This window comes from Corvus kubaryi, unplaced genomic scaffold (genome assembly GCF_017639235.1).
Source record: "Corvus kubaryi isolate FWS band 111438036 unplaced genomic scaffold, C.kubaryi_AGA036_p1.0 37266, whole genome shotgun sequence".
Lineage (NCBI taxonomy): Eukaryota > Metazoa > Chordata > Aves > Passeriformes > Corvidae > Corvus > Corvus kubaryi.
The window spans coordinates 5,760,655-5,775,641 of record NW_024581081.1 but is presented as its reverse complement, the minus strand read 5'-3'; the positions used below and the strand labels follow the sequence as shown (position 1 = coordinate 5,775,641).

The following is a 14,987-nucleotide window of genomic DNA, read 5'->3' as shown; positions in this document are numbered from 1 at the left end:
GGGTCCCGAGCCCCGCGCCCGCCCCCGGGGGGTCCCGCCGCCGGCTCACCCCGGCGGGGCGGGTGCGGCCGCGCAGGGCGTCGGACGGGACGGGACGGGACGGGACCGGCCGCCCGTCCGTGCCCGGCAGCGGGGGCCGGTGGCGGTGCGCGGGCACGGCAAACAGCGCGGGGGCGGCGGGGGGCGGCGGGGGGCGGCGGGCGAGCGCGGTGCGGAGACACGCGGTTGGGAGCGAAAAAGCGCCATTTGGTTGGGAGCAGATGGCTGGCTGGGGGGCTGATCGCGTCTAAAGGCGTGTCATCCCCCTTCAGCGAGAATCCCTAAGGGCTCCCCTTGTCTTCGAAATCAATGAAAATTAAAGTGCAGAGAATGGATGAATAGTTAGACCTCGAGTCCCTCCTTTGTTCGCCTCAGCTACTGGTGGGCAGGAGTTAAACTACAACAGCCTCCTATAGAAACACTTAAGTTAAACAGTCTCCCCGTTAGTCCAGCATCTGAAAGAGAGAGGGAGAGGGGGGAAAAAAGCAGAAAAAGGAGCTTTCTGCTTGATTTCCCCAATACAGAATCGCGTGGCATAAATTAAGCCAGAGAAGAATGAGCGCCGTGGGCAGGATCCTGCCGGCTCTCACGGCGCCTTTCAGTCACGCTCAGCAGCGGTAATCGAGAAATCTGTGCCACGTCAATTTAACAAATACCCGGTACCGAAGGGGGGTTGTTAAGGATTTGGGGGCAAGTTTTTTCGGTTTGGTGTTTTGTTTTTTTTTTTTTTTCCTCCTATCGCTAGGTTAAAGCCCTCGCGCGTGTAACTTTTTATTTCCAGTTTTTTAAGCAAGGGGATGCTAATGGACCAACTTTCTATCTCTCGTAGATTAAAAGATCCGCGTTGATATATCACTTCTCGCCTCCACCGACGGGCCACCACCCAAATTTCAAGGCAAATATTGCCGCTCACCCCCGCCCCCCCCCGCCCCACTCGCTTAGTAAACCCCATACGAAGTGATGTTTTCCCCCTCTCTCTCTTTTTCCTGGGGATAACGCCGCAGCAAAGTTTGCGAAGCAGCGACAAACCACTTGAAAAGATGTTGACGCTAGGTGGCAAAAGTAATGTGCAGTGAAAACCGGCGCTGCTGCGGGATGCGCCCCCCCGCTCCCCGCTGCCGAGGCTGGGCACGGCGGGGGCGGGCGGCCGGGCCTTCGGGGATCCGCCGTCCGCTCCGCTCCCCTCCGTCCTGCGCCGCCTTCCCTACGTCTCCGCACTGTGCCTGCGGGATCGCTGGTCTGCTCTCTGCCCGGAGCAACTCCGGGGTAAAAAAAAAAAAAAAAAAAATCAAACCCAAACATTCCTGTACATTTAAACTTTTGCTTATGCGTCGAGGGGCGGAGAGAGGAGAGAAGAAGAGCACCTGAATGTAGATGGCTCGTTCGACTACAGCTAGATGTAAAGGACACGCGTTGAGTGGCAAAAGGTTGCAAAGATCTGGATGCTTGTTCCGAGGTTTGGATTAGGTGGCCTGGGTTTGGGGTAGGTGCCACAAACCCCTAGTAAATGAATGTGGGCAGCTACAGTCCTGGAACAGTCGAGAAGAGCTGGGCTGAATGAACTCATTAGTGATTTTCTTTTAATTGGTATTACTCAATGCTTTTACTTTAAGAAGTCTTTAAGATTTTTTTTTCCTAGCGCATTGTAAGATAATTTGTGATCAAGACATCTGCTTCAATGGAAGTCACATTTTGCCATGCAAATGCACGTTTCAACCCAATAAAGTCGCCATAATAAGGCTTTTAGCACGGCATACCTACAGTGAGGTTATTGTAGCCAAATCCTCTCCTTTCGCACACAAGCTTAATCTGTGCTGAAATGATCTGTTACAATTAAAATGACATTTACAGAGACAGTTACACCTTGCATCCTAATGAATCCGCCTGCGCCTACCAAAGGTGTTTAAACAGAGGGCCTAAACAAAGTGGAAAACCCTGCTTCGAGTGACATGCCAGAGTCGCCCTCCAACTTTTATCCCCTGCTTCCATCCATCATTAAGAAACTGCTCAAATGGTAATAGCCTCTATCCCTTTTTCACCGCACCGGTAAACTCCTTTCCATGTTTTAAAGATCAAAACAAAAGTTGTACTGTCTGATGGATATGTAAAAAAATTATAAAGGTGATGATTGGTGTAAATTTGGGTTAGTTTATTTTGTGCGTATGTGTGTGTGTGTGTTGCGGAGGGGGGAAGTGCTGGAAGGGATTTCTTTAAAAAATGTGCGGACATTGTTGTAGAGGCAGTAGCGTGCGCCGAGGGGAGCTCTTTCTCTCCCTCGCATTGTGCAGGGAGCAGGTGCTGTCTACATTACCATACAGCTGAGAGCACAAAGAGCTAACTGATTCAGCCCTCACACAATAACAAACGGCCTTAATGACAGCCACGCGAACGACACACACCAAACTCACTTTTTACTAAGCTGAAGGAGGAAAAAAGAGAGAGGGAGAGAGAGAGAGGGAGAGAGAGGGAGAGGTTGCTGGTGATGATGGTAATAATCATAGAGGGGTGCGGGACCCGGGCGCAGCGAGTGGCTCTCTCCGGCAGCGGTGGTGGCGGGGACGGGACCCGCGGAGCCCCGCAAACGGGTCCCCTCCACGAGTCCCTGCCACGAACCCGCCCGGGCGCTCCCTCGCCGCCGGACCCCGGGGATCCCCCGTGCCTCCGCCGGCGGGACGCACGCCGTCAGAGGAGCCAAAAGGGAAGAGCGAGCCCCGGGTCACTTCGTTCACATTCGTTTCCCCCCTCCCCAATTACCCCGGTTATGGCAGGGTAAATGCAGTGTGAGTTTCATGGGATGGGACTCCCATCGTTGTGGCTCGCTGGCTCCCACCTCCCTCGTCCCTTTAACGCCGGAGATGCCCCTTGGAGTGGTCACGATCACCGAGTCACTTTTTGGGGTCACGGCGGCTGCTCTGCACGTTCCAAGAGGCAATTACAGCCCGCCGTCCCCGGGGCTGCTCTCTGGCCGGAGCGTGTTGCACTGCCTCTTCCCGGTGCACAGGGGGTGTTACCCTCTCCCCGGAGCAGAAGGGGGATTCTTGCGGTTACCAAATTTGCAGGAATGTAAATGAACACGTTTTGTGAGCGCGAAGGGGAGGGGGAGGAGGGTTGCACATTTTACAGCTCACTGACCATTTGGCGATCCATTGAGAGGAGGGTTTGGAAAAGTGGCTCCTTTGTGACAGCTCTAGCCAGATTGGGGGGCTGCTCATTTGCATCTCATTAAGCATGCAGTCGGCCGGCGGGATATAAGGGCGGCAGGCGCCCTAGGAGAGGCAGATCCTTAGCGCTTCACCCTCGGAGAGAGCCGCCGAGCCGAGCCGAGCCGCGGCGCGGCGCGGCGCAGAGCAGAGCAGGCACCCCCTCCCCCGTAGGAGCACACCCGGACACGCTCTGTTCGCTGCTGTTGAGACACGAGCTTATTTTTGTTGGCTGGAATTCCTCTAAAAACAAAAGTAAACCCACAACAAGGAAAGAGAGCTTCGCTTCCTTTGAAAAAAAAAAAAAAAAAAAGGAAAAGAGAAAAAAAAAGAAAAACGGGGATCAAGGCTCCGACGTGACCTGCCCGCCACCGCTGCTGTTTGACACCCACCAGCCCCGACGTGCGCAGGGCGAGCGCAGCAGCGCAGAGCCGCTCCCGAATCGCACCGCACCGGGAATTATCGCCGCTGCCTCCGCCGCTGCCTCTGCAGGGATTTCCAGATCACCAATTTTTAATCTTCCTTGGGAAGCCTTTTCTCTGCCTCTGTTGGGAATTAAGTTGCTTTTATTTTATTATTTTTATTTTTTCTTCCTGGAGAAAAGGAGGAGCATCGTGGATTGCGAAAGAAAAAGAGTTTAACAGATAAATATTTACATTTTTTTTTCTCCCGTCCTTTTCCCCTCTCTTTTTCTTTTGCCATCCGAAAGAGCTGCCAGTTGCTGACAGGCTACATCTAGAGGTATCGACAAAAGGAGAAAAAAAAAGTCAGAGACACTCCTGAAAGAGGGAGACCGTGACACTAACTCTTCCAGCTCTGCTGGGACGAGCGGCTTTGGCCGCTGTGTTTTTTCCCTTACCCCGAGAGACACTTTCCCCTTTTCCCTCTGACGAGAAGATAAGGGAGAGGAAAGCGAGGGCACCAGAGCTGCACCTCCAAAATGGGAGGTCGGTTCCTGCTGACGCTCGCCGTCCTCTCGGTGCTGCTGAGCCGCTGCCAGGTAAGTGCCCGCGGGGTGGGGGACAGGAATGCCTGCACCGGGGGGTCCCTGCACCGGGGAGTTCCGCGGGGGATGCCAGGGACTGTCGCTGCCTGTTGCAGCTGAGGACCGGGGAGGGGGTGCCAGTGCCGCCGGGGTCGGGGTCGGAGTAGGGCTGGGGAGCGGGCTACTCGGCGGGCTGACGGCCTCTGTCCCCGCCCCGCAGGTCGGCTCCTCCGGGGTCTTCGAGCTGAAGCTGCAGGAGTTTGTCAATAAGAAGGGGCTGCTCAGCAACCGCAACTGCTGCCGCGGGGGCGGCCCCGGCGCCGGCGGGCTCCAGCAGTGCGACTGCAAGACCTTCTTCCGCGTCTGCCTCAAGCACTACCAGGCCAGCGTGTCCCCCGAGCCGCCCTGCACCTACGGCAGCGCCATCACCCCCGTCCTCGGCGCCAACTCCTTCAGCGTCCCCGACGGCGCGGGCGGTGCCGACCCCGCCTTCAGCAATCCCATCCGCTTTCCCTTCGGCTTCACCTGGCCCGTAAGTGGGGGGCGATGCTGGAGGGGGCGGCACATATCCATCCCGTCCCGTCCCGTCCCGTGCCTTTCCAAGAGGCATCCAATCTCCTTGAAGTGTCAAGATGGGAGGGGGATAACGATTTCTGGGGACTGGTGGCTCTGCCCCTTGGGCCTTACCTGCTCTCATGCTCTCCTGGTGGGTTGTCTCTGCTCCTTCTTTCCACAGGGCACCTTCTCGCTCATCATTGAGGCGCTGCATACGGACTCACCTGACGACCTCACCACAGGTAAGTGTTCTGAAACACACTTTTCCCCATAATAATCGCAGCCTTGCAGCTCTGCTTGGCCCCTTTCTCCGCAGTGTGCAGCACATTCTCCTCTATGGTAGACCCGTGGCAAGAGAGGCCAACCTGTTGGCATGCAGCCATGTCATCCTGCCTCTGCAGTTCCCCTCCCACCAGAGACCCCCCCTATGCCCTGCCTGCTTTGGGCTCTCTAATCACTCTTCTCCTCTCCACTTTCACACAGAAAACCCTGAGCGCCTCATCAGCCGCCTGGCCACCCAGAGACACTTGGCAGTGGGTGAAGAGTGGTCCCAGGACCTGCACAGCAGCGGCCGCACTGACCTCAAGTACTCCTATCGCTTCGTGTGCGACGAGCACTACTATGGAGAAGGCTGCTCTGTCTTCTGCCGTCCCCGGGATGATGCCTTTGGCCACTTCACCTGTGGGGAGCGTGGAGAGAAAGTCTGCATCCCGGGCTGGAAAGGCCAGTACTGCACTGAGCGTGAGTATCCACCTCCTTGTCTCCTTGGGTGCCTGTTGCAGCAGTGTCTCCTGAGCTCTTGGGGTTGGTGGAGGGGTGTTTCTCTGACATCAGGCCTCATGGGGAGAGAGAACCAAGCAATCGTGCGTGGATGTCTGGTTCTGTGCCCAAGCCTTACCAGTGTGAGAGATGGGAGATCCTCAGCATTGCCACAGAAAGTTAATGCAGACAGCCCCTTCTCAAACCAACAAAATGTCAGTGCCAACACTACACTCTTGCTTGTTTACTTTAGACCATCAAGTCTGGTAGCAAAATGTTCAGCAGTTGTTTGAGGATTTATTAAAATATATCAGGACTACTTTTTACACCTATCCACCCCTCCAACCACACAACTTTGATATCATCATTTACAGGGTACACAGCTTCAGGGGAGGGAGCTGGGTTTTGGCAACATCCATGTGACAGGCTTATTGGTAGGCTTGCTACGGTCTCATCTTCTGTGACCTTGTATTGAGAAAAATATCAGGAAGTCCAGGACATTCTCTGTGGCTTCTAGACTGTACATTTATCTTTTGGGGTACTCATATGCTGCCACTAACAGAAATTGCTGCACATGGGGCCACAAGAACGTTCAACTTCTTCCCCAGCTCCCTTCTGTGCCATTGCCATGATCATTGGTACTAATAAAGTAGTGAGGGACATGAAACATACCCCTGAGCTTGAAGTTTTTGAGGAATGTAGTGTGTTGATACAGCAGGAAAAGCTGGGACAGTAAGCAGATCACAGGCAGGATAGTCCAGGATGTCAGATACTTTCCGGTTGTACAAGATTCCGCCCTTTGTAGATACATAGTGGTGTACACCCAAATGTGCACACAGAGCCCCTGCTGCAGCGTGTGATGGCATTCTCTGTTTGTGTGAATACACAGATCTGAAATATGCTGGCAGATGACGTACCGGGTGAGTGCTCCTCTGCAGTTATCAGAGGGCCAGGCAGGCAGGAAGAAAACAGTTCCAGGCTGTAAAGCAGCTTCTCAGCTTTCTTCTTGTTGTGTTTTTGTTTCTCTTTAAAGCCACCAACACTGTGGTCTCAGCTGAGCTGCTATCAAACGATCCCTGATTGATTATTCACACTGTTAGTGGCTGCTAGGATGCTTTTAGCAGTTCATGGTACGATGTTGGACAATAAAGAGCAGGCAGAGGGGCTCGCATTTTCTTTGATAGTGTTTTAAATAAGAGCTACAACCTTTCCCATGATCAGAAGTGCCTAGTCCAGTTGTGTCAAGGGGTGGGGAAAAAGGAAGCATTTTGATAATGAGCTCTTTCAGGGCTGTCAGCACTTTCGAATGCCTGTACATCTCTGCTATTCCCACAGCGAAGCAGAAGGCTGTCCATCTTTCTTGACTCATTACGCACACTCTTTGCTGTGTTGTCCCTCTCAGAAAAAAACAGCTTATAACACTGACACAAACCTACTAGGCAGGGGAGATGTGTTTATGTGTGCATGCAAAAAGAATGTTTTGCCGTTAGTGAGTGGAGCTGCCAGTTACAGATTGCTTCCCATTGCCTTGCCCCCAGCTCCATTCTTTCCAACTTGGAGGCGATCTGATTATCAGCACCGATTCTTTCTTTCTTTTTCTTCCCCCCTCCTTCCCCTCGCATGCCATTGTCTCCGGCTGGCTTTGTTGAATTAAAACTTTGCAGTGCCTGCTTAATGAGTTCCATAACCAGGCGAAGTAATGAGCAGAAGTCCCTTTTTTCCCTTCTCTCATCCTCCCTCCTGCTGGCCCGCTTACCTCTTTTACCAGGGCTGCACCCACCCACCCGCCCCTTTTCAGGGCAGGGCGGAGGGGGGAAGGAGGGAGGAAGAACTTTAGACTTATTTATTTGAATAAGAAAAAAAAGTTTTTTTGCAGCGAAATCACGCGCGTGCCATAGATTAGCTGTGGGCAGGGATAGGCTGCCCGGTCGCCGGCCGCCGGCCCCATTGGCTCCGGGGCCGGGGTATTGTTGCAGTGGGGCAGCTGCTGGGAGAGAATAGACAATAGAGCAGCTGTCTTGCACTGGCACCCTGCACACCAGCTGTCCACTCTTATCTGCACACACACTTTCGGGGGATATTAAGAGGTGGAGCTGTGTGCATAGAATTGGAAAAAAGGACTTCTGACCCTCACTGGGAAGGGAAGGGGGGTGAGGGGCTGTAGGGAAGGGAGCAATTGTGAGCCCTCTTTTGTCTGTGTGCAACTGTATTAAGAAGAATGCTCATCCCCGGTGATAAGTAAAGTGCCCAGTTACGGGGCAAGATCAATACTCCTGCAGACTCCAGAGATTAATTCAGCTGTGCTTAACTGCCCCGACCTAGTAAAAGGGACTCCCTCCCCACCCACAAGGTGCTGTCAGAATCAGACTTGTAAAAGAGAGTTGTTTTGGCACCAGTGCTGATGTCCTTCCCTCCTTGGTTTGTTTACAGCGATTTGTTTGCCTGGATGTGATGAACAACACGGCTTTTGCGACAAGCCTGGGGAATGCAAGTAAGTTTTCCACTCCCTTCCTGCTTCCTTCTTTGTCTTTCAGTGTCGATGCTCTGGTGTTAAGTAAGCCATTGGACATTTGAAGGGTTGGTTTAAAGGCCTTTCTTCATAGTAGATGGAAATTTGAGAAATCCAGGTGATGCCAGATCAAAGTATTATTCTATAAGTCAAACATCAGTGCCATTAATATTAGCTTAATGGGTTTACAGTGCTGCGTGTAAGGTTTGGCTCTTTGTTATTAGAGTAAACAAATCAACTATCTGGAACCATGAGTCTATCTAAGGAAGTGGAAGAAAAAGCTAGGACCGATGAAAGCTGATGCTACAGTTGGACCTGGTGACTTTCTCACATGAAGGATCACTGAGGGCTTTTAGGAAACTTGATCCCTGGCATCAGTGTGTTTGCAGAGTTTATGATAGGGTTTCCAACTGTGAGAAATCTAAATCTGATGAGACTTTGTTGTCATCCTTTTTTTCAGATGCAGAGTGGGCTGGCAGGGGCGATACTGTGATGAATGCATCCGATACCCAGGCTGCCTTCATGGTACCTGTCAGCAGCCATGGCAGTGCAACTGCCAGGAAGGCTGGGGTGGTCTTTTCTGCAACCAGGGTGAGTTCTCAGTCCTTGCCTGAGCATCTGTTTTAAAACGCAGAAAGCAGGCAACTCATTTCAGCTCACCCACCCTGTCCCAGCCTTGCAAAGTAGCAAGCACCTTGGCTGCTCTCTTTATAAACAGAAAATATATCTTTTACAGACCTGAACTACTGCACCCACCACAAGCCCTGCAAGAATGGTGCCACATGCACCAATACTGGTCAGGGGAGCTACACTTGTTCATGCCGCCCTGGGTACACAGGCTCCAACTGTGAGATTGAAATCAATGAATGTGATGCCAACCCATGCAAGAATGGTGGAAGCTGCACTGTAAGTTCGAGTTGTTTGTATCATCTGGAACTCCAAGGGAGGAGTTAATGTCAGTTTTACTAATTTTCAAAATCCCTTTTTGGATTTCAGAGCAAGTTTAGACAAATATTTTGGTAATTTCTCATTTCTTCTCCTCAGGATCTTGAGAACAGCTATTCCTGTACCTGCCCCCCAGGCTTCTATGGGAAAAACTGTGAGCTGAGCGCAATGACTTGTGCTGATGGACCATGCTTCAATGGTGGGCGATGCACCGACAACCCTGATGGGGGTTACAGCTGCCGCTGCCCACTGGGTTATTCTGGGTTCAACTGTGAGAAGAAAATCGATTACTGCAGTTCCAGCCCTTGTGCTAATGGTAAGGCCAAACATGCTACAGTGGTCTTCTGAAAGGAGACCATACACTTACTTTGGCTTCTGGTCTGGAGTTCATAACAAGGCACACTGATCAAGGCACACTGGTCAATCATAGAATCATAGAATGGTCTGGGTTGGAAGGGACCTTAAAGGTCATCTAGTTCCAAACCCCTGCCACGGGCAAGGACACCTTTCACTAGACCAGGTTGTTCAAAGCCCCATCCAACCTGGCCTTGAACACTGCCAGGGGTGGGACATCCCCTACCTCTCTGTGCAACTTGTTCCCTCACAGTAAAGAAGTTTTTCATAATATCTAATCTAAACCCGCTCTCTTTCAGTTTAAAGCCATTCCCCCTCGCCTCATCACTACATCCTCTTGTAAAAAGGTCCTTGCCATGTCAATAGTTGACTTGGTGGAGGATCTGTCCTATGAAAAAGAAAGCAACGGCGTGGCTTGGGCCACTGCTGCAGATTGCTTTTTCTGATGGGGTGGCTGTGTCCAAGTAACTTGGTCTGAAGCTTCATGCATGAAGGCATAGAAGATTATACTTACAAATCCTTTGCAAAGAGTCTTAGAGGTCTGTGGATGCAAATGCCACATGAGTGCTAAACATTATTACTTGTAATATGGTAGCAGTAATCTTCCTGTTTTGATTAAACTAGTGAAGACTTTCTTTACTGTAGTCCTCCTTATTCATTGCCACTCAAACTCTGTAACATGAGATGTGGTGATAACCTGACCTGGACTAGTATTCTGGTCTGAGCTGAGTGAAATGTTAGAAAAGGAATAGGATTGAGAATGAGGAGTAAATCTGCTTAACAAAAATCTTTCTTAAAAACATGTACGTTTAATGTTGGATCAGACCTGGCAAAGGTTGAACTAACCTCTCAAAAAAAACTTTCCTCAGCTGCTGGTTGTGCCAGCTGCCCCGAGAGCAGTGAGTGGGAGGTTGTTGTGTCTGGCTGCCCACCACTCAGCTCGTCCCCCTTCATGTCTTGCAGGAGCCCAGTGCGTCGATCTGGGGAACTCCTACATATGCCAGTGCCAGGCTGGCTTCACTGGGAGACACTGTGATGATAATGTGGACGACTGTGCCTCCTTCCCCTGTGTCAATGGAGGGACCTGCCAGGATGGCATCAATGACTATTCCTGCACCTGCCCCCCAGGATACAACGGGAAGAACTGCAGCACCCCAGTGAGCAGATGCGAACACAACCCTTGCCACAACGGGGCCACCTGCCATGAAAGAAACAACCGCTATGTCTGTGAGTGTGCCCGGGGGTACGGTGGGCTCAACTGCCAGTTTCTGCTCCCTGAGCCGCCGCAGGGACCCGTCATCGTTGACTTCACTGAGAAGTACACGGAAGGCCAGAACTCCCAGTTCCCCTGGATCGCTGTCTGCGCTGGGATTATTCTGGTCCTCATGCTGCTGCTGGGGTGTGCTGCTGTGGTCGTCTGCGTCAGGCTCAGAGTGCAGAAGAGGCACCATCAGCCTGATGCCTGCAGGAGTGAGACTGAGACTATGAATAACCTGGCAAACTGCCAGCGCGAGAAGGACATTTCCATAAGTGTCATTGGTGCCACTCAGATTAAAAACACAAATAAGAAAGTAGACTTTCACAGCGATAACTCTGATAAAAATGGTTACAAAGTCAGATACCCATCAGTGGATTACAATTTGGTGCATGAACTCAAAAATGAGGACTCAGTTAAGGAAGAGCACAGCAAATGCGAAGCCAAGTGTGAAACGTATGATTCAGAGGCAGAGGAGAAAAGTGCAGTACAACTAAAGAGGTATCTCACATCTGAGTGCAGGGGGAAGCTTCACTTTGAAGGGGGAGTGTGTATCTCATAGCATTAAGCAACAGCCATCTGACCTGTTCTTTCTCTTTTTGCCTTCAATAGTGATACTTCTGAAAGAAAGCGACCAGATTCAGTATATTCCACTTCAAAGGACACAAAGTACCAGTCGGTGTATGTCATATCAGAAGAGAAAGACGAGTGCATCATAGCAACTGAGGTTAGTAGGGTTGGAACAGCAGAGAAAAGTCGGTCTGCAGCTCTCATCCAATACACGCCAGGGCAGATAAATTCCTTTCCATAATGCCATGGTGGTTTGTACCTGCTGAAATCTAGCCACCTTGGGTTTGTGATGCTGTGGATGTTGTAAAGACAAGCTCAGTGACTTGATGCTGAGGATGTTGTGGGTTTGACAAGTCTTGTAAACTAGGGTACAATGGTAGTGTTGTTGAGGTGTGCTGACTCACCCCTTGGTGGGCTTCATGCAGAGTCCTGACCCTCTCCAGCCTTACAGCCCTCTTCGTGTGTTTCATTAACCTCTCCTGATCTCTGCTTGTGTTTTCTCTTACCAGGTGTAAACCAGAGGTGATATGGCAAGGTGGTTGTTCAGAACAATTTCAGAGGAGACGTGCCCCGATGAATGCTGCTGAAAGAGGAATGGGAGATAGATTCCTTCACTGACTGCTGCTGAGAAACTAAATTCAGGCTTGAGCTGGTTCTCTACTGAAGTTAGCAAAGTGACTGCAAAATAAAGAAACAAGATGGACACCAGGCAAGGGTCTGTGTTCAAGGATTACTGTTGCACTGCCTTTTATGAATTTTATCATTGCACTATGGTCAGTTGCTTTTCTATATATATTTAAATGAATGGACTTAATTACTACATAAGAAGCATGCACTGCCTGAAGTGTATATTTTGGATTATTATGAGCCAGTCTTTTCTTGAATTAGAGACACAAACACTGCCTTTATTGTCTTTTTTGATACTAAAATGTGTTTTTACTAGGTGAGAAAAAGTGTGTTATTTTTTTGAATCTGTAAAAATATTTTCATGATAATTGTAAAGCTTGAGTATTTTGTGATGTTCATTTTTTTATAATTTAAATTTTTTGGTAAATATGTACAAAGGCACTTCGGGTCTATGTGACTATATTTTTTTGTATATAAATGTATTTATGGAATATTGTGCAAATGTTATTTGATTTTTTTTACCGTTTTGTTAATGAAGAAATTCATTTTTAAAATATTTTTCCAAAATAAATATTATTAATGATAACCAGAGTGCTATGTTTATTCCACATCTGATGATGAACTGACTGAACTCTGCAACCAGGCATCCGACAGGCTTCTGTGGACTCATGGGTGCATTGAGTAGGACTGACACTTATTACAAAGACTGGGGAACAACTTGTTGTGTGTAGACTCTCCATCTTTCCCCTCCTAACCTTCTGACCTGTTGACCCCATGCTTGTGCTCAGTCTTACCCCAAAGGCAAATGGCAAAACCTTGAGTAATATTTGCCCGATCATGTTGGGCTGTGTGTTTATATAAACACACATGGAGTCACTTCCTGAGGAAGAGCAAGCATTGAGTGCACTCCATTGCAATCCAGACATGGGGTTTGCCATGACTCAACTCCTCATTTCTTGCAAGCTCAAACACTTGCCTGGAGTCCAGGGGAGTTTAGGACACACCAGCAAGGGAGGCCCCCTAGCTCAGGTCCTTGATGTGCGCCCGTGGGCTGTGAGCTCCCCCAGACTTCCCTCTCCAGGAAATGGTAACAGTGAACTGACCGGTGGTCACAACTCTCCTGGCTATGACACCTGCCTGAAGTACCAGTTTCGTCTTTGGTTTCTGCTCTGCCCCTGGTGCCTGCTGCTTTCATAATGGGACAGAGTGTGATCCCATCCCTTGGCTTGGCTCTGAATGCTCAGGCAATTTCCCCAATTTAGTTTGCTCTAATGAGCTCACCTTCATGTTGTGCTGCATGTTAATCAGCAGAGACCCTTCAGAAACAGGCAAAGGGTTCTTCCACTTCAGGAAAATAAGGAGAATCTAAGGAATAATCTCATTTTTACTCCATTAAAGCTGAACCCCAATCATTGTGGGCCACCTTCTGCAGCTTTGCAAAGACGATGAAGATCCTCTGTCCCCATTCACTTCAGGGAAGGGGGATGCTATCCTAAACACAAGGAGTGGGATAACAGATATAATCAAGCAATTATTGCAGCTGGTGATCTCTATGTGTTCCCCCTATTTTAGTGTGCATAAGTACAGGAACCACTGAAGCTCTACTTTGGTGTGAGGTGAGTGGAAAACTCACACTGACTGCAGAGGCTTGTCTGTTTATAGGCTTAGCTTTTTGCTAAGTGAAACCTTAGACAAGCCATACAGACTTCTCAAGAAATGACCTCACACGGTTATCTTCTTCATCTATCCCAAAGTGTCCTTTTAAGGAAAGTTTTCATAAGGAGAGTGATGTGAGATATTGAAAACCAGCCTGTCAGTGATGGTCTGAACAGCAGTTTCAATTTGAGCAGTAACGTAACAACCTGTCAATAACCAGTCAATGCATCATATATTAAATGAGGCATGATGGTGTGTACGGCAGCAGGTGCTCAGAGCAACATAATCTCACAGATTGGACAGAAAAGCGAGCCTTGGAAGGTGTTATTGCTATCTTTGTTGCTCATTTGTTTTTCAACCTTGTTCAAATCAATTTATTTCTATGTCCTCTTCTTCCCAAGCTTTATGGAGCAGGCTCGTCTCGTACAATGTACGGCACTTTGCATAGTCAGTGCAATGGTCTTGGCTAGACCTTCTTAATGCTGCTTCTGTAGAAATAGCAGTAACAAAAGGAAGGCCATCAGTGGCTGAGTACCTCTGTAACATTAGGTCTTTGGTGCTACAGCAGGATCTACTTTAATTTACTGTCAGGTAAAGGTCTGGAAAAGCACACAGCTCCTTGCTCTTGTGAAGATGCACAGCATCAGCATCTACCTATCTTTGCTTAAAAATAAAACACCAGTGAAAAGCTAAGTTTGTCCAAGTGTGCTAATTATCAGCAGTGCTGAGCTTGGTGAGTGACAGAAAACTGTAGGCAAAGGGAAGGGCGTGGTCCTGTCCTTCTGAAGCACCTCCTGCAATGATGGCTACACAGATCAGCCCAATGGCTTCTTCTGTTTCTGTCTTGAGCAGGGTTGGGGCTAGAGACACACAGAGGATTTATTTCTTTTACAGGATTACCAATTGCCCCAGTTCTGAGTATATGTGTATACAGTGGCCCTCAGTGACTAGAGCGGGTTGAGGTATGCAGTGTGGAGCACTGGTTCCACGCTCCTCACCTGTAGTACTTGGGCCTTACTGGGATAAAAAAATGGATGATCTGGGCAGGGGGTGGAAGTGGTGCATGTCTTTGCTTGAGAGAGAGGATGGCAGAAGCAGGTGTGGAGCCGTGTGTGCAGGTGGTGCACACTGTGGCCAAGGAGCAGTGACAATGCTCGCTCCAGAATGGAGCATCCTGTGCTCGCTCCAGGAGCTCTGCTGCCAAAGAATGGCAGGAACCTCCTGGTCAGCAGGGTCTCTGAAAGGCCTCCTCACTCTAAAACGAGAGGAGAGCCTGCCTGGGGAGTCCATTTAGCTGGGACAGCTGAGAATTCAGGGCCCAATCCAAAGCCCATTAAATTAATGGAAAGGTTCCAGCAAACTGCAGGGACACGTGGCACCGTGCCCCTCCTGACACAGCACATCTCCGTCCCTCCCCAGGGAAGCTGCACGTACTGATGCAGCGCGTGGCCCTCCGGGTGGTGGATATCAAAGACTGTGGCTGGCCTAGCCAGGTCCGTCCCCTGGGCACTCATCTCCCTGATGCCAGCCCAC

General features: G+C 49.9%; 1 protein-coding gene across 1 annotated transcript; it reads left to right on the top strand.

Annotated features, from left to right (window-relative positions):
- Window positions 1-3,227: 3,227 nt before the first annotated feature.
- DLL1 (delta like canonical Notch ligand 1) lies at window positions 3,228-12,289 on the top strand. Its single transcript, XM_042025184.1, has 11 exons — window positions 3,228-4,239; window positions 4,445-4,756; window positions 4,961-5,021; window positions 5,263-5,520; window positions 7,969-8,029; window positions 8,508-8,638; window positions 8,784-8,953; window positions 9,092-9,308; window positions 10,310-11,102; window positions 11,214-11,328; window positions 11,681-12,289. The coding sequence occupies exons 1-11, from the start codon at window positions 4,180-4,182 to the stop codon at window positions 11,684-11,686; spliced, it is 2,184 nt and encodes a 727-aa protein (XP_041881118.1). The 5' UTR covers window positions 3,228-4,179; the 3' UTR covers window positions 11,687-12,289.
- The last annotated feature ends 2,698 nt before the right edge of the window (window positions 12,290-14,987 follow it).

Bases quoted from the DNA above. Each gene is read 5' to 3' on its own strand.
- DLL1 (XM_042025184.1), top strand. From the start codon at position 4,180: ATGGGAGGTCGGTTCCTGCTGACGCTCGCCGTCCTCTCGGTGCTGCTG. The intron at 5,022-5,262 runs GTAAGTGTTCTG...ACTTTCACACAG, and splicing joins ACCTGACGACCTCACCACAG to AAAACCCTGAGCGCCTCATC. The intron at 11,103-11,213 runs GTATCTCACATC...TGCCTTCAATAG, and splicing joins AGTGCAGTACAACTAAAGAG to TGATACTTCTGAAAGAAAGC.